This window comes from Raphanus sativus, chromosome 6, assembly GCF_000801105.2.
Source record: "Raphanus sativus cultivar WK10039 chromosome 6, ASM80110v3, whole genome shotgun sequence".
In the NCBI taxonomy this organism is placed as follows: Eukaryota; Viridiplantae; Streptophyta; class Magnoliopsida; order Brassicales; family Brassicaceae; genus Raphanus; species Raphanus sativus.
The window spans coordinates 48,085,829-48,104,672 of record NC_079516.1 but is presented as its reverse complement, the minus strand read 5'-3'; the positions used below and the strand labels follow the sequence as shown (position 1 = coordinate 48,104,672).

Here is an 18,844-nt window from a genome sequence, read left to right as displayed (position 1 = left end):
AGATTTAATTGAATGCACAAATGTGAATGCACAAATGTGATGAGACATATCTTCGGATGTACATTGTCTGTAATGTCTTCCACTTTCTTGAATACCTCATTCTTCTCCTGAACCACTTTCTTGCTTCACATTCTTTAGTTTCTGGTTTCGACGATGCATGTGATCAACATATGCCACATAATGGAACGGTACTTCAATTTACATTATTATATAAAAAGGTTATACATTATAATCAAAACTTGGCATTTTAACAATATCCAAAGTTGGTCGATTCACTCACTGCAAAGTACTTCGCCGGGTAGCAACATCATCTTCATGATCACTATCATACAAAGCTTTCCTTTGCGCTTTCATACGGTGTAGGTTTATGATCCATCCTCTTCAGCCGCACTTCAACGTGTGTTTTCTCTGCGGCGAGAATAGCGAGTTCTGTCATTGTATCTTGGCCTGTCTTGAGCTCTCTGTGGCTGCGGCTCAACTCTCCTCTGCCTCTCTGGTGATCGTTGGACTATCTCACCATTCACAAACAGCTCGGCTGCAAAGTCAGAAACAGAAGATACTAATAAGGAATTACAAGATCACCGTGTGAATTATCTTCTTGATATGTTTCTCTCATAACTGAGCCTATGCTTCTTAGTATACAAGCACAGAGAACAAGAAACAAAGATTTGGGAAGCGAGTCCATTAGCATTCACAGCTAACCATTGCCCCAAAAAAACCGAATAATTAACTTCGCCAAGATGGACTTTAAGCTACACTTTTTGTTGTAATGAAGAAAAACACTGTTTCATGTTTTCATCTCGACCAGTCTGCAGTGCACTAAGGACGTGTTATAGTTCGATGCGCAAATCGGGTCAAATCCCAAGAGTAAATTTTGTGAAGGCCATTGGCACACAAAACTAATCACAGTCACAAGCCACTAACTTCGCTAAAGATGGAACAGTCGAAGCATGAAGCAAGCCAGAGTTGCAATATATGTTTCATCTCAAAACCTGCCGCAAGTTAGATATAACACTACCAATCGGCTAAGAGAGAGTATCTGATGTCAGTCCATTGGCATTCAAAGCTAATCATAGCTCAAAAGACTCATTAGCTTCGCCAAGATGGACTGATAATCAAAAATTGTTTTCATGTTTCAAGAGGTAAAAGCACTCGTTCAAGAGTTGCATGCAATATATGTTCTCTTCTAAACCAGCTTGCAGTTAGATATATATTATTAACCATCTGCAAATATTAGCTTAGAAGAGAAAAATAATTTCGTTTAAAGTCCATTAGCATTCAAAGCTAATCATAGCCAAAAAAAGACTCGTCAGCTTTGCCAAGATGGACTAATCAACACATTGCTTTCATGTTTCAACAAAGTTGCAAAGCAAAGATTTCATTTTGAGAAATAAAAATGAAACCAAAACACTTTGAACAAGAGGTGGGACAAGTAATTACCTCCATAATCTTTGTTTTCAGGATCAACATAAGAATCTGGTAGCACAAACAGAACACCAGGCAAACCTGTTGTAAACAAAAACAAAAAAAAAAACACTTAAAAAGAACACTGTTTTATCAACACAAGAGAGAGAGGGACAAGGGGCAAGTAAAGTAAAAGACCTTCAAGCTTAGTAGAAGTCTCTTCATCAATCTCACACCCAAACCCTAAATACCTCTCGCACGAAACATTGTAGATTCGCTTCTTCGCCTCTTCCTCACTAAACCAAAACCAAAACAGAGTAAACACCTACACAAAAAGACTCCAACTAGTTCCAAATACATACATCAAAGCTAAAGGTTTTATACCTTCCAACGACTTTGGCTAAGGTCTGGATGTAACAATCAATCATCTCCTGCTTCGTCGCGCCTTCGCCGCCAGGCTTATCCATAACGATTAGCCAGTGCTCGTAATCGCACCCTGGAAACAGAGGCGCCATCTCCGTCGGAGGCCGATCGCTGAAGTTAGAGTTTGAGTTAAGCGGCGAGTAAGCGGAGCCTGACCGGTTAGCTCGGCATCGGATTGAGACGTACCGGGTCGAGTAAGCTAACCGAGATCCAAATCCAGTGCAGCGAACGGAGGAAGGAGTTCGAGGAGGTGGCACTAAGGAGGCGCTGGATAAGAGGGAGCGCGTAAGGTGGCGCGTGCCAGAGATAGGCGAGGAGGCCATTGTAGTAGGTAGGCGAGATAGGAAGAAATGGAGGTTTTAGTGTGGACTGTGGATAGGGTTTTTGGCTGATTAATTCATTTTGGTTTTCTTTATTTACGAAAATAATATATGGGCTTCTCAGAAATTGAGCTTAAGGCCCATTAAATCAAAATCTAATAAAAATCTTAACTAATAAAACAACCTTCCCCGACTCTTCTGTTTAAAAGCGACCAAACAGATTAGTTGAGTCAGGGTCTTCTGTTAAAACAAGAAGGATTATGCCCATCCCAACATCCAACCTTTTCCATATTCTAAACAAGTTGTAGCTCTCTCTGCATACGACACAAGATCATGGGACTGCGGAAGTTTCCTTTTTTGGCCTCATGCAAACTATAATAGTCATTGTTCTCTCCTCTTGAACACTTGCGCAGACATGGAAGAGAATAGCTATATGGAATCTGAAGTTGTATATAAACAGCTAAGGTCACTTTTCTTAGATCACATTCCACACCAAAGCAGAAACTGAAAGCAAGCATCATAATAGAAAATTCAAAAGAATGAATACAAACAAAAAAAATGATAATCTGGAGGAGTTATTGTTAAACAATATAAAATAAGCACGCAAAACTTCATAGGAAATACAGAGTGCATGAAAACAACTTATTAAAAAAATATCACAAAATAGATAATCCAGCGCGCATGTCGACCTCCCTGGACCTCCTGACCAAAACCGCATCGTTACAGCGGAGAGAGGTGGTTCCAAAGGTCAGGGACAAAACCACCACTGCAGTAGACTTTATTCCACCAATCACTGCTGTTGAGCCTGTCTACCATAACCTCCACCATATCCAGCTTGCCCGTTCCCTTGATGATTCCCATAGCCATCTGGAACATCAGCATAGCCTCCGCCATGGCTGTTAGGACGCCCCCCGACAGCACCATAACCAGGTTGTGCTCCATAAGAGGAATCATTTCCACCGTAGCCATAACCCTGACTGCCATAACCTGCAGACGCAGCACCTCCTTGACCCATCACTGCTGAACCTGAACCAGAACCACCCCAAGGAGCAGGAGCAGCAGCAGCATTTCCATATCCCACGTTGTTACCGTAGCCCGATGGTGCTTGACCTTCCCATGAAGGTCTCGGACCACTTCCAAACCCAGCTCCAGGGCCACCAGGATTCCCGTAAGGCGCGCCAGATGGATTCCCATACCCTCCAAAACCCCCATAACCTACACCGTTGCTTCCATAACCATAACCAGTACCATACCCAGAAGCAGCACCATAAGGAGGATAACCACTTCCCGCGTTTTGAGGCTGCATATATCTACTGGAATCAACACGACCCTCGTAGCCACTTCCACCATATCCCGGGAAACCACCACTACTACCACGACCACCACCACCACCGCTGGCTATCCCAGGGTTAGCGTCTTTAGGAAGAGCTCTTTTAACTTCCACTTGCTTACCGCTCAAATCATGGAAAGTCTTGTGCAAAACAAGGTCAACCGAATCCTCAGAGTCGAACGAAACAAACCCAAACCCTCTAGGACGTTGTGTAGCCTGGTCAATCATAATGACCGCATCGCTCACAGGGCCGTAAGTCTCGAAGTAAGCTCTAAACTCATCTGACGTCAAAGCAGGAGGCAAACCACCAACAAATATCTTCTTGGTCCTAACGTTAGCACCACCACCACCACTATCAAAACTCCTATTACCATTAAAACTCCCTTGTCTCCCTGCAGGACTCTGCTCGTCTCTAGACATTGCTCTCTTCACATCAACCTAATACGAATTTAAAAAAAAACCACACATCACACACCACAACAATAAAAAAAGATTTAAAGCTTCAATTTTTAAACAGCCCACTAGAAGAAAGTTTTGAACTTTTTTACATCTCTATTGTCGATATGGTGCTTGTCCTGAAGAACTCTATCGATAACGGCGGGATCGGAGAACGCGACGAATCCGAATCCTCTGGGACGACCTGTAGCTTTGTCTCGCATGACAGTCACCTGTGAAACCTCTCCGAAATTGCTGAAGTACTCTCTCAGAAGGTTCTCGTCGGTTTCCCACGAAATGCCGCCGATAAAGAGCTTTCCCTGATCTGATTCCATTGATTAGGCTGTCTCACTCCACGCTCTCGTTATACCCAAAAATGAAAAGCCCTAGACTCGGCTCCGATTAAATCCCTCCCGGTGAAGAAGAGGAAAGGAGGTAGTGTCCCGAGAAATTTAGGGTTTCGGATCGTGAAATCGGGTGTGAGAGAGAGAGAGAAGAGAGGAAGAAACAGATTTGGAAAGTAGTAGCGGCCCATTGGGCTAAAAGAGAGTGAAAGAGACCAAACTTAAAAAATGGCTTGTAAACATTAAGCCCAAAAAACATCTCGCTATGTTAAATACCGGTTCTAAATATTGTCGACAACCAAAACCAGTCATAAGATTTAGTGGGATTCGACCTAAAAATAATGATATTTTTATTTCAGTAGTTTAGTGATCATCTAAAATGATTCACTATTTTGTGGCTCGTGTTTAAACCACTTTTGATATAAAATAACCAAAAATCTTAAAATTTGATTTCAGGACAGAACAATCAGTAGTTACATAAACAACTAAATAGAAAGAAAAAAACTAGTTAAAATTTTGTTTGAAGTATAAAAAAGGGCTGTAATAACTGTTTTTGTCTTTTTCTTCTTAAACAAAAAAAATAAAAATTTAAACGAGGACATAAACTCCGTGAAGCTACCGTCACTATCATCTTTTATGAAATCCCCAACGTTCCTATTTCTATTCAAACACATCAACATTAAATAAAACCACAAACAAACCCATCTCTGTTTCTTCCTCTCACTCTCAAGAATCAAAACCGAAACAGAGAAGAAACATCACAACACTGTTGAGGATAACAGAACTAAGCCCACAAGCTCAGGCCCATCATCAATACCCAACTCCAATCTTCAAGTCACGACAACTCAGTCTTCTCCTAGCTCCGTACCTGTTCAAAGAAACAAAGAAGACGTTAAGGGAAAAGCAAGTCACGCCACTGATCCTAACAGATTCAAGATATTACAGACTGTCATGGAGGTTTAAAGTTACTTTACAGCTATTGCTTAAGGATAAGATTAGGCACAACCTAGATCCTTCTATCATCGTGTATATAAACATTGTGTAACTCATTTGTAAAAGACAAGGAAAATAATAATCGATTCAAAGAAAACTCAACTTTCTCTAAACATTCATATGGTATCAGAGCCATTGTTGCCTTAACAGGTTTTCACAATGGCCGATCCAGCAAATCCCTATCCTTTTCCTTCTAATGTCCATGTCCTAAGTTGTGTTACACTCAAACTTACAGATAGTAATTACCTGCTATGGAAGACGCAGATAGAGTCCCTGCTCTCCAGTCAGAAGCTCCTCGGCTTCATTAACGGTGCTACAACTCAGCCGCCGCAAACCCGCACCGTCAGCTGCTCACATCACTGCGAACCCCAATCACCTCCAGTCAGCTGCACCTTATGAAGGTAACGACACGGTGATGGTAGCTGACGGTACCTATCTCCCGGTCACACACACTGGATCTACAACCCTTGCATCACCCGCAGGTATTATCCCTCTAACTGATGTCTTGGTCTGCCCTGCGATACAAAAATCTCTATTGTCAGTATCCAAGTTGTGTGATGACTACCCTTGTGGAGTCTTTTTTGATGCTAAGAAAGTTTGTGTGATTGATCTCACCACTCAGAAGGTGGTGTCCAAGGGAAACAGGCGTAAGAACCTGTATGTGTTGGAGTCTACTGGTGATGAAGCGTTCTTCTCAAATCGACAGCGAGCTACCTCAGACAGTATTTGGCATCATCGGTTGGGTCACGCAAACTCCAGCATTCTCCGACTCCTACAAAACAGCAAGGAAATCTCTATCAATAAGAAGACAACCCCCTCCGTCTGTGAGCCTTGCCAGATGGGGAAGAGCTCAAGGCTACAGTTTTTTCATTCTAGTTCTATAGTTTCAAGTCCCCTAGATCGAATCCATTGTGATCTTTGGGGACCTTCACCAGTTGTATCCAATCAAGGTTTCAAATACTACGCAGTGTTTATCGATGAATTTTCTCGCTACACATGGTTCTACCCGTTAAAAGCCAAGTCGGAGTTCTGTTCAGTATTTATTGGATTCCAAAAACTGGTGGAGAATCAACTATCTAGAAAAATAAAAGTGTTCCAGAGCGATGGTGGGGGAGAATTCGTTAATAAAGCGTTTGCAACTCACCTCAGTCAACATGGCATTCGTCACATCCTAAGCTGCCCGCACACCCCTCAGCAAAATGGCACAGCTGAAAGGAAACATCGGCATCTAGTAGAACTGGGGCTATCTATGTTGTTCCATAGCAGGGTTCCTCTCAAGCATTGGGTTGAAGCGTTCAGCACTGCGAACTACGTCGTCAACATGTTACCTTCAACTCCCCTGCATAATAAGAGCCCTCATGAGATCCTATTCCACAGCAAACCTGACTACTCTATGCTAAGAGTCTTCGGGTCTGCTTGCTATCCCTGCCTTCGAGATGTATCTACTCACAAACTGGAACCAAGATCTCTACAGTGTGTCTTTCTAGGCTATGGAAGTCAGTATAAAGGGTACAGATGTCTACATCCTACAACTGGGAGAGTCTACATATCTAGGCATGTTGTGTTTGATGAAGAAGCCTTACCTTTCACAGGTCAGTATAAACACTTGGTGCCTAGTTATGATTCGCCATTGCTCAGAGCATGGCAGTTGTCATCCCCTCAGCTACAGCCACCCGTATCTCCACCAACGCAGATATCGCGAGCCTTGGTACCTCCTCTTGTCCCACCGCTTGCCCCTCTACAACCTCCTCAACCTCCGCAAGTCATACCGGTTCCCCAACAAGCGCCTCCGGCCCCCGCAGCACCTGAGAACAATAACCACCCGATGACAACGCGATCAAAGGCAGGAATACACAAGCCTAACACACGTTATGCATTACTTGCCTCTCGGTATGATACTGAAGAACCTAAAACCATTGCTGCTGCCTTAAAACACCCGCATTGGAATGCTTCAGTCTCAGATGAGATGACTAATATTCATCTGCTGCGCACCTGGACTTTGGTGGAACCAACTGCAGAGATGAATATCTTGGGCTGCCGTTGGATCTTCAAAATTCAGTTTAATCCGGATGGCACTATAAAGAAATTCAAGTCGAGGTTAGTAGCTAAAGGATATGATCAAGAGGAAGGTTGGGATTACCTCGAGACGTTCAGTCCAGTTGTGCGCACTGCTACTATAAGGATGGTTCTTGATGTTGCGGTTGCTAAGGGTTGGAAAATCCGACAGTTAGATGTCTCCAACGCGTTTCTTCATGGTGAACTAGACGAGCCAGTGTTCATGACACAACCGCCTGGCTTTGTTGACCCCAAGAGACCTCACCACGTTTGTAAACTAACCAAGGCTCTATACGGCCTTAAACAGGCCCCTAGAGCTTGGTTCAACACCTTTAGCAACTTCCTTCTTGAACAAGGCTTCACCTGCAGCAAATCAGACCCATCACTCTTTACTTATCACCGAGATAACAAGACTATGGTTCTCCTCCTCTACGTTGATGACATACTACTTACCGGAAGTGATGATACCCTCATCACTGAGCTGTTGTCTGCTCTCAACGCGAGGTTCCTCATGAAAGACCTTGGCACCCCGAAGTACTTCTTGGGCATCGAGATCATCACTCGGGATGACTCTCTGTTTCTTCACCAATCAGCGTATGCTGCAGACATACTGCATCAGGCGCATATGTCTCAGTGTAACCCGATGCCTACTCCTCTTCCTCAACGGATTGATAACGTCGATCTTACTCTGTTTCCTGAGCCCACCTACTTCCGGAGCCTTGCCGGGAAGCTCCAGTACCTCACCATCACGCGACCCGACATTCAATATGCAGTCAACTTCATCTGTCAGCGTATGCATGCTCCGACGATGACTGATTTTGGCCTTCTGAAACGTATCCTGCGATACATCAAAGGAACGATTAATCTGGGTCTTCACATCAGAAAAGATCAATTGTTGGTTCTGAATGCTTACAGTGATAGCGATTGGGCGGGTTGCAAGGAAACACGGCGATCGACGACTGGACTCTGTACATTTCTCGGTCAGAATCTGATTTCTTGGTCGGCAAAGCGTCAGCCCACGGTTGCGAAATCGTCGACCGAAGCTGAGTATCGAGCTCTCACTTCCGCTGCTCAGGAGCTTGCATGGCTGTCTGCGCTCCTCCGCGATCTCAACATCCCTCAGTATCGTCCGACGATTCTCCACTGTGACAACCTCTCCGCCGTGTATCTCAGTGCTAATCCTGCACTCCACAGCCGATCGAAGCACTTTGATACGGACTTCCACTACATCCGCGAGCAAGTTGCCCTGGGTCTTGTCGAAACTCAGCACATCCCGGCGTCGCAACAGATCGCCGATATCTTCACGAAACCACTACCTCGCGTTCCTTTCATTGAGCTTCGAAGCAAACTCGGCGTCGATGGGCCACCCACTCCGAGTTTGAGGGGGATTGTTGAGGATAACAGAACTAAGCCCACAAGCTCAGGCCCATCATCAATACCCAACTCCAATCTTCAAGTCACGACAACTCAGTCTTCTCCTAGCTCCGTACCTGTTCAAAGAAACAAAGAAGACGTTAAGGGAAAAGCAAGTCACGCCACTGATCCTAACAGATTCAAGATATTACAGACTGTCATGGAGGTTTAAAGTTACTTTACAGCTATTGCTTAAGGATAAGATTAGGCACAACCTAGATCCTTCTATCATCGTGTATATAAACATTGTGTAACTCATTTGTAAAAGACAAGGAAAATAATAATCGATTCAAAGAAAACTCAACTTTCTCTAAACATTCATAAACACCAATCCCAATGGGATGTTTTATGGGGTGTTTCGGTCTCTCTTCCAGCAAAAAACGCAGAAACTCCACCAGGAAGATCCTCCCTCGACATCAAGTAAGCTTCTTTAATCAAAATGAACACTCTTTCTTTCTTTCTATTCTTAGAACTAATCAAAACACTTTCCTCTTGCAGAGAATCTGTAGCTATGAGCTTCTACATTCTTCGGATCCAGTAGATGCAAGTACTGTTTCAGATAACCCTGAAAAGATTTCGTGTTCCAACCTCAGGTCAGTGTTTCTTCCCTTTTACTCTGTTTTATGGATTTGGATTTACTCAAAAAAGATGATAACCGGTTATGAAAGCCAAACCAAAACCGGTTTAGCAGTTCATGAGCTGGTGGATTGTAACATGTGGGGTACTGTGTCAGGTGTGAAGTGGAGACAGAGAATGAGGAGAAGAAGGGAACGAAGAAGACGAGAAAGAGAGTTAGATTTGACTTGAATGTACAAACCTTTGAACCAGTTCTACCTTCAAGATATGAGAACTATTGCAGCGATGATGATGATGAAGAGGGAAAAGGAGAACTAAGCAACGCATCTTCTTCGGTTGATCTGACAAGTAGTTCAGTGTATCCTCCGAACTATAGATACCACAACTGTGTTGATAGTTTCGAAGATGATTTGGGTTATGGTGAGAGTGATTTGGAGGATGAAGACTATTACACAGATGATGAAACCGACTACGACGATGATGCTGATGATGAGGATGAGGATGAGAATGAAGAAGATGGGGACAACAAGGACGTGACTCCTCTTTTGAATCCAGTGGAGAATATGCAACAGTGGAAAGCTGTTAAAGCAAAGCCAGTAAGAGTTAAAGAGCTAATAATGAAGGAGAATGCTGGAGTTGTTGTTACTGATGATCAAGCAAAACCGCTGCTCAAGGAGATAATAGTCAATACTAGCCTTTCTAGTTGGATATCACCAATTGTGGATATCACCAACATAGAGAAGAGGTGAAGGAGGAGAAGAAACAGTGTGTGTGTGTGTGTGTGTGTGTGTTTTGTTATTTGTTTTTATAGCATTTCTGATTCTTTGTGTGTGTAAGGATATGATTATGATTTTTTTTTCTCCCACTGGTTGTTTTTTGCAACTGAATCTTGATAAAAGTTGTGATCTTTCAACGTTTTTTTTTGTGCATCTGAGTATATGATTTGGTGGGGAGAACAAGGGAAAAGTATACTATCAAAACCTGTTAAAAAAATCAAATAGCACTCAAAAAGGATTTGAAGATCAGCAGCTTCTGTTGAAAACAATAAAAGCAAGTAATCTATATATAATCTTTATATACTCTCACACTCCTGTGACGATTTGTAATTTGTATATCAGCTTTTATCTGAGTCTACATTCCCTCGTTTGATGACTGGCTTCTTGTCACAACAAGTCCACTCGGTTATGTTGGTTTCTTCTGTCCTCACAAAAAAACTGTTTGCTGAAAAGAAGCCAACGAGCTCGTTGTTAAAACTCCATGTTAATGGTTTGGTTGATTGCGTGGGAGGGGTTTTGAAGGAGATTACATAATTGTGCAGATGCAGGAATCTGAGTCATCATCATCTGTATCGCTTACTTCGCTGCAAAACATAAGATTAAAAGGCAGGACGTAAGAAATAAAAGTAAATGCTTTTCATTTGCAAAGGGAACAGACCAACAGACTAAGAGATAGAGTTAGTTCTTGAACATCAAAACAAGTCACCAAGTAATCTAACTTCTACAACTGTTCATGACACATGTGAGAAACAGGCCTACAGAAATGCTACATCAAATACAAAAACAAACATCCCCTCAGAGATCAAGAAGACCAATCCAAAACCAAGTACCAACCTAAAAACTACTAATTAACATCTAATCTAAGCAGCAGAGGCAGACCAAATAAATAAACGACAACTCAAATAAAAAAACAGAGATCATGACTCCATTATATTGTGTACCTTGGTTCATAAACTAAAACCTCAGCAAGATTATCTCCTTTGATGTCATTCCACTGGACAGTCCTCCTAATCTTGTCAGTACTTCTCGACATCCCTCCTTTCCTCGGAGGCAACAAACACTGCGACTCACTTTCCTCTTCCTCCTCCTCAGATATCTCATCTTCCACCTCACTCCTCTTTAGACTAACAACAACAGCCTTACTATCACCATTCTCACACCCATTGGCTTCCTTATCCTCTCCACAACTCGTATCCATAACACAGACCAGACCAAACACCCAAAATTCCAAAAACAATCTGAAGCAGCACGATTTGCAACAACCCCTGATCACCAACAAAAAAGCAAAAAGTCAACGCTTTGAAGCAAAACCCAGATCGAGATCCAATAAACGAAGATGAGAACGCGTTACTTACGTAGTCACTGGGCGACGGTTTCTCCGGGAAATTAAAAAGAAAATTCTCAAACTTTCTCGGGAAAGTTGAGATTTTTGAGAAGGATTAACGTAAACAGAGAAACCCTTTTGATCGAATTCAGCAATAAAAAGTTTTGAGAATCGAAACAATCCGGAAACCTCTCTGTTTTCCAGATTGTTGTGATCCGATAATGATAATCAAAAGGGGGAAAGTGGGGAGAGACGACGCGTTTCTCTCTCTGCTGTGATCTGATTGGTTTGCTTACAAAAAGCGAATGAAAAGTCGTTAAAATTGAGTCGACGGCTGAGATTGGATTTGAGGTTTTTGTTGATCAGATTAAAAGGTTTGTTTGCCGCACGATAGGTAATCTCGTTATGAGTTTCCTAATCTGGTCGTTGACAAATCGTTTTCTTAATTAGTAAACTTGCAATATTTTAATGGATTACTGTTTATCTTTAGTAATGACGACTTTCAAGTACAACTTGTTGAGATATTCTAATATGCGTTGAGTTTATCATATAAAGTTGACAAGTTTAAAATTGAACTTGTAGAAATATCCAAATATATTTATTTATTTAATTTTAAGTCCCTTGGGGACATCCGATAAAATTTTAATAAATTAATACTTTTATTGTGCGTTATTACTGTTTTTTTTTTGTTTCGAAAGTATCAGAAAATGAAAGTCAGTGGCCTTACTTAAAATAGGCGTAGCGGATTAACTTTATTGTAAATTTTGGTGCATATATTTTGACAATAAGATTATCTTAATTGTGAATTTGTCAAAGATATACAGTGAGTCAGTGACCACTCATTTACTCTAACCAACCCAACATCGACGATAAGGAAGAATAGTGAATTAGTAGGTGTGGTGATATGTGTGTTAGTGAAGTCAGAAGCATGCGACTCGTGTGCAACCGACGCTTAATCATACATCTTTGTAATTTACTTGTTTATTATTGTAAATTAACGTGGATTACATTTCAAGAATTGCTTTTTACCGGTAACGTCCACAGAGGAATTAAAACAGTCATTATTGTCCTTTAACAGTAGTAGGATTTAAATTTTGAGTGTTGTTAAAAAAAGAAACACACTAGCTCTCTACATCTCTAGTGGTTACAAATATCAGATTTTCGACCGTTTTATTGTATAATATGTCTACCAAAAGTTAGAATCTAAGTTTTCATACTTGGACTAGATCTTAAAACAAAAAAAAAAGACTTGGGCTAGAACTATGTCCTTAGATTCCGCTTTATAATCCCTATAAAAACATCAGGTTCATTCTTTGTCACTATATGTGTGACCGTGCGAATCGGCATCTATCAGATTCTATAGCGCTTTAATCTCACGGCTCAGAGGGCGTTAAAACTGCTTCTTCCCACTTAATGGGCCTACATTTCGATTGGGTTGACAGGTAGGTCTTCGAATCACACGTATTAGCTTGTATGTTTGCTTAAGAACCAAACTAAAATGATTTTAACTTTGGAACTTACATTGTACTCAACTCTAACAATTCACCTACACCGGCCCACATATACCAACTAAAACGCACTTAGAGACCATACATATATGTATAAGATCACAGACATATCATAATACCAACAAAAAGTTGTTAATTCTTCTGTCCTCAAGTTTCTTCCGAGGTCTTTCAAGAATGGCATATCTCAAAAGATCATCTCCAACATTGAAAGAAACACTCCTCAAGATATACCGGTAAGCCACACTCTTCTCTTTAGTCATCCAGATTCCTGACCCCTTTTCTGGTCTAGCTTCAGGTGAGATTATTTAATTTTATTTTGCCGGTATACGGTCCTAACCTTTGGCGTATTTTCATTGTCGTCAATTAATTGCAGTGCTGAAAAACCTATCGAGATCGATCAACATTTCTATGAGTTTGGTTCGATTCAATATCACATCAAGGTATCTATTTTATAGTCATGTTAATTCTTTAATATAATGTTCTTTATTATCATCAAGTTATTACAGAAAACATAAAGTATATGATTTGGACATGCAGTGCTCCGTTCTGGATTCAAATATTGTGTATATATCGACGTCGACGTTGCTTGAGACACAGGGAACAGTGATGTCAAATGAGATTTTAAGTGACATTTATGAGGTGATTAAGAATATTGCAGTTGGTGTGATAGATATTGTTGATCCACCAAGATTAGGGTTTCAGTTGACCCTTAAGCTTCACCTTGATAATATTCCGCGTGGCAAAGGTGAGCTTATGCTTTTGTGTATTCCTTGTTTTTGCAATAGGTCAAATAGATATCTTCAATAACATTTAGAACAAAACTTAGGTTCACCAACATCAAATCAAAACACGGTACAGTAGCTAGCTATTTTCTACACTTATTATATAGAAGTTTTCCTTCATTCTTACTCTTTTTCTGAAAAGTTCTCTGGGATGACCCTAAAATGTTTTTATTATAAATATAATCCTCAGAGATTAAAATGATTTGAGTTTAAAAATATAATTAAAATGAACAAAATATTTCATTAGAGAGATAAATAGACAATTATATTCATAGAATTAACTAAAATAAACTTGAAGGATGGAGTTTAGGGGCTGAAGTTTAAGATTTTTAAAAAATAAATAAGTACTAAAATTCTAAAATAAAATTTTAAAATAGTTTTTTAAAAAGATCGAACTAAAAAAAATCGTTAAAGAAAATTATAAGAAAGTACGAATTTTATTTTTTATTTTTAATAATTATTATATTTATATATCTATAAAGTAAGGGTATAATGGGTTTTTTACAGTTTGAATGAAAACTCTTTGGTCATTTCTTCTTTGTGAACTCTTTTGATGACAAAAATATATATTATGGTCATTTGAGCGAATTACCTTTTTGAAGTAAATGTTAAGATTCATTCTTACTCTTCAACTGCAGAAGCTATTAAAATCATAACAAAAATTTCTGAAATACAAGCGTTGATACTAAGTAGCCAATTAAAAGAGATGCTAAAACGCTTGAATTTTCAAGATAATTCACAAGCGATGAACAATAACAACAACAACTGGCCCATCAGGATTGTTTATCACCCAAGTGAACCTTTCTACGTCTTTAGACAGGTATGGTTTCCCTTTGTTGTTTTTTATGTTCCTGTTTGAGTTGAATCCAATATAAATCATACACATAGTGTGGCTTGTCTCGAGTTGATATAACTATGAAGATAACTCGTGAATGTTTTTTCAGCCGGAGAAAATTACGGCGGTGTTTCCAATGAATTTTAAAGACGACTCGGATGTAGTCATTGCTATGTCATTCTTCCAGGTACACGATCACTGTGAACATATTGAGAAAGTGTAGTAACTGGGACTAAAATGTAAAACGATAAATCAAAATTACAAGAGCTGTCCAGTTAATAAGAATTGAATTTAAAAGCTAGAAATAGTGACCAGTCTTCAATAAAAAAATCATCAACCTCATCTATTTATTTTTTGTACAAAAGAGTAAAAAGTAATTAAAGTTAACCAAAACATGGAGCGAGTGAAGACAAAATTATTTAAGAGAATAACATTTTAACAAGTTAAAAATGTAAAATAAATTATCATTAACGGCCGAGAATCACAAAATGCTTGTAACATATCATTTGCATAATTCATGAAATCGGTTTGATTTTGAGTTTAAGTAAATTAACATCCAAAAAGGATAAACAACTTTTTGTATTTGAACGAAATAATATTGTTTTCAGTTTAAAGTGATTAATTTGTCCTTTCATTGAAACTTTTCAATATATTGGAGAAAAACAGGAACTAGTGGAAGTGGGAAGCCAAAAAGAAATTGAAAAGGCACCACAATGTAGTTGGTCACCAGTTCCTCCTTTCCAACTTAGGGGAGAACCGGTCCAAGACCTGACCACCAATGCTGGTTTTGTCTCTTTTGGTATATTTAGAATCCGCGTATCTGTTTATTATAGTTTCAACTAATTAGTATTATATTCACGATTTCAATCCTGTTGTTATTGCAGATATCACTTCACGGCACGTTGAAGGAAAGAGACTAGACAAAACTGTTTGGAATTTACTAAATTTCTACGCATACGTTAAATACCATATTAAGGTAAATTATTGATTTTTCGGGAAAGAAAAAAAAATAGATTTTATATTCTTGTAACTGAAATTTTCAACCTCTTGTTGGTGAAATAGTGTTCGAGAGGGTACATACAGAGAAGGATGAGAAAAAGAATGGACAGTTTGGTGAAGGTAGTTTAATCATATTACACGCACACGAATTTACAACAAACAATATAAATTTGATATACAATAAAGCTTACTTTGTAAATTTTAACTATATAAGCAGCAGCTAAATAACACAAGACTCGAAGAAGAAGCTCCTCAAAAAGGTATTCTTTTTTTTATCTTATTTTAGTTTTTTTTGCCTTTTATAATAAGTTTTTGACATTTTGTATTACAAAAATACTTTTGATAGTCTATTTTATAATATTGTCTCTAACTTTCAGAAAATGGAAGATGCAAATACGTAAAGGAGCTTGTGAAGGTACCAAAAGGAAAATTGATGATGCAACAGAGATGCAAGGATATGACAAGGAGAGTGAGGATAAGTAAATTCCGGATCAAAATCAACGGCTGTGCTCGATTTAGATTCAATCAGCGATGAATATATCTCCCCAAATTCTCTTCGAAATCCTCAAATAAATCATACACAAAAATGGACTAATAAAATGTCTTAAACTTCGAAAGTATATATGTATACATATTTGCACATATATGTGTAGTTTTGTTTGCTAAAAATATATATATGTAATTTTTGATTCATTGTATTACTATAATACGACAAAAGCAGCCTAATGAAGAATTGCCAGTGAATGCAGGCATGTTAAGTTACGTAAGGGCTTTATATTGTTCAAATGCTATCCATCAATCAATCTTCTGATTCTTATTTTACGTTTAATGTTCAACTTATTAACTTGGGATTATCTCAACGGCAATATTTTGTCAATGTGATTCAAAAATATATTTTATCATATGATTAGTTATATTGTTTTGCTGATTAGTTATTTTTTATTGTTTTGCTGATTACATTTAAAAGTTAATTGAGTGGTGTTGCGTCTTGACAATTTCTTTTGGTAAACATTAGCTAATCAGCAAAACAATATAATCTTAAGACCGATTCGATTTCCAACCCACACATATGGACTACATCAGCGGTTCCTGATCACGTAAATAGGACCATACATGTGGTCATATTGCTCGTCCTTTTTCTTTTGTAAACGATGAACTCGTGAACACACGTCCCCACCATTTCCATCTCGTGCCCAATACTTCCATTTCTTCTAGATAAAGCACGTTCAAATTTTTAGATATCATAAGGCGCCTCTATCTATTGCCGGAAGAAAATAAAGAAAAAATTACTCTATAGAACACATTTTCACTTTAGAATTACACATTGAGACACTTTCTACTTTCTAACACACTTTTTCTATACGATTTGTCCTTCTTACCCTTAACAAAAATATAACTATACATTCCTGGTTTTCTCTATCTAATTGAGTAATTTCATCTCAACTAGATAAAATTAAAAAACTAATTAAAAATACAAGCCCTGATCTCTAATCTATTCCCTATCCCTGAGCAAAAAAAAAAAAAAAGTCTATCTCCTATTCCAACTTTCGAAACTCAAATTTACTTGATTCAATTCTCAAATCCTAATCGTCACAATCCCCTTTTCCTCATCTTCTTAAATTTGTAGAACATGATAGAAACTCAAACTCATCTTCTGCTTTTTCATCATATCTCCTCTTTCAAACAGTTCAAATAACAAAAGCTAAAAATATCGGAGTTTTTTTTATAAAGCTCAAAAAAAAATTAGTTGATTTAACTGGAAATATCGAAGAATTGAACAAGAAACATCTGATTAGGGATTGAGGATGCGCAGTGTGTGAGATTTTGATGGAGAGCTTTGGGAGATGGACGTGGAAAAGAGCCAAATCGGATTGGATGATTTTTCATATTCGATGAAACCTGCGGCGGAGAGGAGGAGAGACATGAAATCAGTAACGGAGAAGACATGAAATCCGCAGCAAAAGAGACAAAGTCTTAGAGCTGATTTGGCCTCAGATCGAAATTGTTAAACAAAATTGTTAAGCAAAGTTGTTTGTCTCTGCAATGATTTCTTGGATCTTTCTGGGATAAGGCCTTCAATCTCGAAGACGCTTTCTGGGAGAAAGCAAAAGCAGTTTTTTGCAATTGTGGTGTTTCACTTTTTGGTTATTCACACTTTTGCCCCTAGATTCTTAAAATATGTAGAATGGTTCTTGTGATTTAGCCACAACGTTTATTCCACAAACTTTTATTCGCGCACTCCAAATCCTATTAAACTCAAATTAATTTGTATCCAAAACCTTTATTTTTGTACGAGGATGGTGGGCTTGCATGTATGTCCATGTGTATGGCTATCTGTGAACGGTAATTTGTGGATGGTTTGTACAACCACATTTTAGTGTTTATGTCCACAATTAATCTATAATTTTATCATCCACATTTTGATGTCTATGTCCATATTTTTCTGTATATATGTTAATATAATATATATATATATCAATATGGATGTTAAAAGATAGATAATTTTATATATAATTCAGTGTGATAATTATTTTCATTTTATATATTATAAAACTTGAGATAAAAGTTAATTAAAACTTGACAGTAATAAACCAACTTGTGATAAAACTTAGCTCCCACTATCCTTTACGCACATGACACACTCATCATCTCTCGGTGATCCACAAATGAAGGACATTAATGTCACAAATAAAGACAGCACATCAAATATGTGTCTGACCAGCAACAAGTGCCTGATTGTGTTAAAAAAGAGAACAATGTATCCTATTACGTAATGCATCCGAAAATAAACTTTAATTCAAAAACTTGTACACATTTGACACATCGGGGACTTTGGATTCTTACCTTTGGAGTCATAAGTTCATACTTTTGGGACATGTTATGTTTAATCCGTAAAGCTAAATGCAATAAATGTTGTGAACTTATATAAATAGAGTTAGTTGCTGCCAACTTGTTATCACCATTATTACAGAGTATATTGCCAACAACACACAAGGCCAAACATGGAAGTGACTCAAGGAATGTATAAATACACAATACTTTTTGATGTTTTTGTATAAACACTTTACACTTCAAACTTAGCACAAAACACGGTCATCAAAACATGATTTTGATTATAAAGTCGTTCTATATATTACGTCTGTCAATCTCGATATATTTAAACAGTTACGTGTTAACAGAATCGGATAAATATAAAACATTCGCCCGATTGCATTTGATCCATATGGCCCCTTCTCACTTGGGTCCGCGAAGAAGCTATAAGAGAATGCTCGAAGTTGGGATGTATTGGGAGCCCGTTTAAGTTATTGTACAAGGAGATAGTGATTA

General features: G+C 38.7%; 5 protein-coding genes across 9 annotated transcripts; 2 read left to right on the top strand and 3 right to left on the bottom strand.

Moving 5' to 3' along the window:
* Positions 1-178: 178 nt before the first annotated feature.
* Positions 179-2,214, bottom strand: LOC108806607 (multiple organellar RNA editing factor 2, chloroplastic). Its single transcript, XM_018578763.2, has 4 exons — positions 1,789-2,214; positions 1,603-1,700; positions 1,441-1,506; positions 179-535 (listed from the first exon to the last, which is right to left on the bottom strand). Exons 1-4 carry the CDS (start codon positions 2,148-2,150, stop codon positions 393-395), a joined length of 669 nt encoding a protein of 222 aa, XP_018434265.1. The 5' UTR covers positions 2,151-2,214; the 3' UTR covers positions 179-392.
* Positions 2,215-2,647: 433 nt separating this feature from the next.
* Positions 2,648-4,401, bottom strand: LOC108813447 (heterogeneous nuclear ribonucleoprotein 1). Its single transcript, XM_018586004.2, has 2 exons — positions 4,026-4,401; positions 2,648-3,915 (listed from the first exon to the last, which is right to left on the bottom strand). The coding sequence occupies exons 1-2, from the start codon at positions 4,245-4,247 to the stop codon at positions 2,938-2,940; spliced, it is 1,200 nt and encodes a 399-aa protein (XP_018441506.2). The 5' UTR covers positions 4,248-4,401; the 3' UTR covers positions 2,648-2,937.
* A 497-nt stretch (positions 4,402-4,898) lies between these two features.
* LOC108806126 (nucleosome assembly protein 1;4) lies at positions 4,899-10,210 on the top strand. Its single transcript, XM_018578157.2, has 4 exons — positions 4,899-5,023; positions 9,046-9,137; positions 9,216-9,310; positions 9,451-10,210. The coding sequence occupies exons 2-4, from the start codon at positions 9,054-9,056 to the stop codon at positions 10,040-10,042; spliced, it is 771 nt and encodes a 256-aa protein (XP_018433659.2). The 5' UTR covers positions 4,899-5,023; positions 9,046-9,053; the 3' UTR covers positions 10,043-10,210.
* Positions 10,211-10,262: 52 nt separating this feature from the next.
* On the bottom strand, positions 10,263-11,692 carry LOC108806127 (uncharacterized). Of its 2 annotated transcripts, XM_018578158.2 has the most exons (4): positions 11,425-11,692; positions 11,011-11,334; positions 10,600-10,653; positions 10,263-10,514 (listed from the first exon to the last, which is right to left on the bottom strand). In XM_018578158.2, exons 2-4 carry the CDS (start codon positions 11,265-11,267, stop codon positions 10,457-10,459), a joined length of 369 nt encoding a protein of 122 aa, XP_018433660.1. In that variant the 5' UTR covers positions 11,268-11,334; positions 11,425-11,692; the 3' UTR covers positions 10,263-10,456. The 2 variants fall into 2 exon arrangements, with proteins under 2 accessions (XP_018433660.1, XP_018433661.1); XM_018578159.2 differs by having other exon boundaries at positions 10,263-10,653; positions 11,425-11,682.
* Positions 11,693-13,009: 1,317 nt separating this feature from the next.
* Positions 13,010-16,210, top strand: LOC108809622 (actin-related protein 2/3 complex subunit 2B). Of its 4 annotated transcripts, none has more exons than XM_018581768.2 (10): positions 13,010-13,134; positions 13,275-13,341; positions 13,439-13,646; positions 14,415-14,503; positions 14,628-14,705; positions 15,185-15,317; positions 15,403-15,494; positions 15,581-15,637; positions 15,732-15,777; positions 15,895-16,210. In XM_018581768.2, exons 1-10 carry the CDS (start codon positions 13,076-13,078, stop codon positions 16,050-16,052), a joined length of 987 nt encoding a protein of 328 aa, XP_018437270.1. In that variant the 5' UTR covers positions 13,010-13,075; the 3' UTR covers positions 16,053-16,210. The 4 variants fall into 4 exon arrangements, with proteins under 4 accessions (XP_018437270.1, XP_018437269.1, XP_018437268.1 ...); XM_018581767.2 differs by having other exon boundaries at positions 14,322-14,503; positions 15,738-15,777; XM_018581766.2 differs by having other exon boundaries at positions 14,322-14,503; positions 15,735-15,777.
* Positions 16,211-18,844: the final 2,634 nt, after the last annotated feature.

Coding starts and splice junctions, on each gene's coding strand:
- LOC108806607 (XM_018578763.2), bottom strand. CDS start 2,150: ATGGCCTCCTCGCCTATCTCTGGCACGCGCCACCTTACGCGCTCCCTC. Junction 1,701..1,788: donor TTAGCCAAAGTCGTTGGAAG/GTATAAAACCTT, acceptor GTTTTGGTTTAG/TGAGGAAGAGGCGAAGAAGC. Junction 536..1,440: donor TGAAAACAAAGATTATGGAG/GTAATTACTTGT, acceptor CTGACTTTGCAG/CCGAGCTGTTTGTGAATGGT.
- LOC108813447 (XM_018586004.2), bottom strand. CDS start 4,247: ATGGAATCAGATCAGGGAAAGCTCTTTATCGGCGGCATTTCGTGGGAA. Junction 3,916..4,025: donor ACCATATCGACAATAGAGAT/GTAAAAAAGTTC, acceptor AATTCGTATTAG/GTTGATGTGAAGAGAGCAAT.
- LOC108806126 (XM_018578157.2), top strand. CDS start 9,054: ATGGGATGTTTTATGGGGTGTTTCGGTCTCTCTTCCAGCAAAAAACGC. Junction 9,138..9,215: donor AGATCCTCCCTCGACATCAA/GTAAGCTTCTTT, acceptor TTCCTCTTGCAG/AGAATCTGTAGCTATGAGCT. Junction 9,311..9,450: donor ATTTCGTGTTCCAACCTCAG/GTCAGTGTTTCT, acceptor GTACTGTGTCAG/GTGTGAAGTGGAGACAGAGA.
- LOC108806127 (XM_018578158.2), bottom strand. CDS start 11,267: ATGGATACGAGTTGTGGAGAGGATAAGGAAGCCAATGGGTGTGAGAAT. Junction 10,654..11,010: donor GTTTTAGTTTATGAACCAAG/GTACACAATATA, acceptor TATGTTTTGCAG/CGAAGTAAGCGATACAGATG. Junction 10,515..10,599: donor TCCTGCATCTGCACAATTAT/GTAATCTCCTTC, acceptor GCTTCTTTTCAG/CAAACAGTTTTTTTGTGAGG.
- LOC108809622 (XM_018581764.2), top strand. CDS start 13,076: ATGGCATATCTCAAAAGATCATCTCCAACATTGAAAGAAACACTCCTC. Junction 13,647..14,321: donor TAATATTCCGCGTGGCAAAG/GTGAGCTTATGC, acceptor CTTCAACTGCAG/AAGCTATTAAAATCATAACA. Junction 15,778..15,894: donor AGAAGAAGCTCCTCAAAAAG/GTATTCTTTTTT, acceptor TCTAACTTTCAG/AAAATGGAAGATGCAAATAC.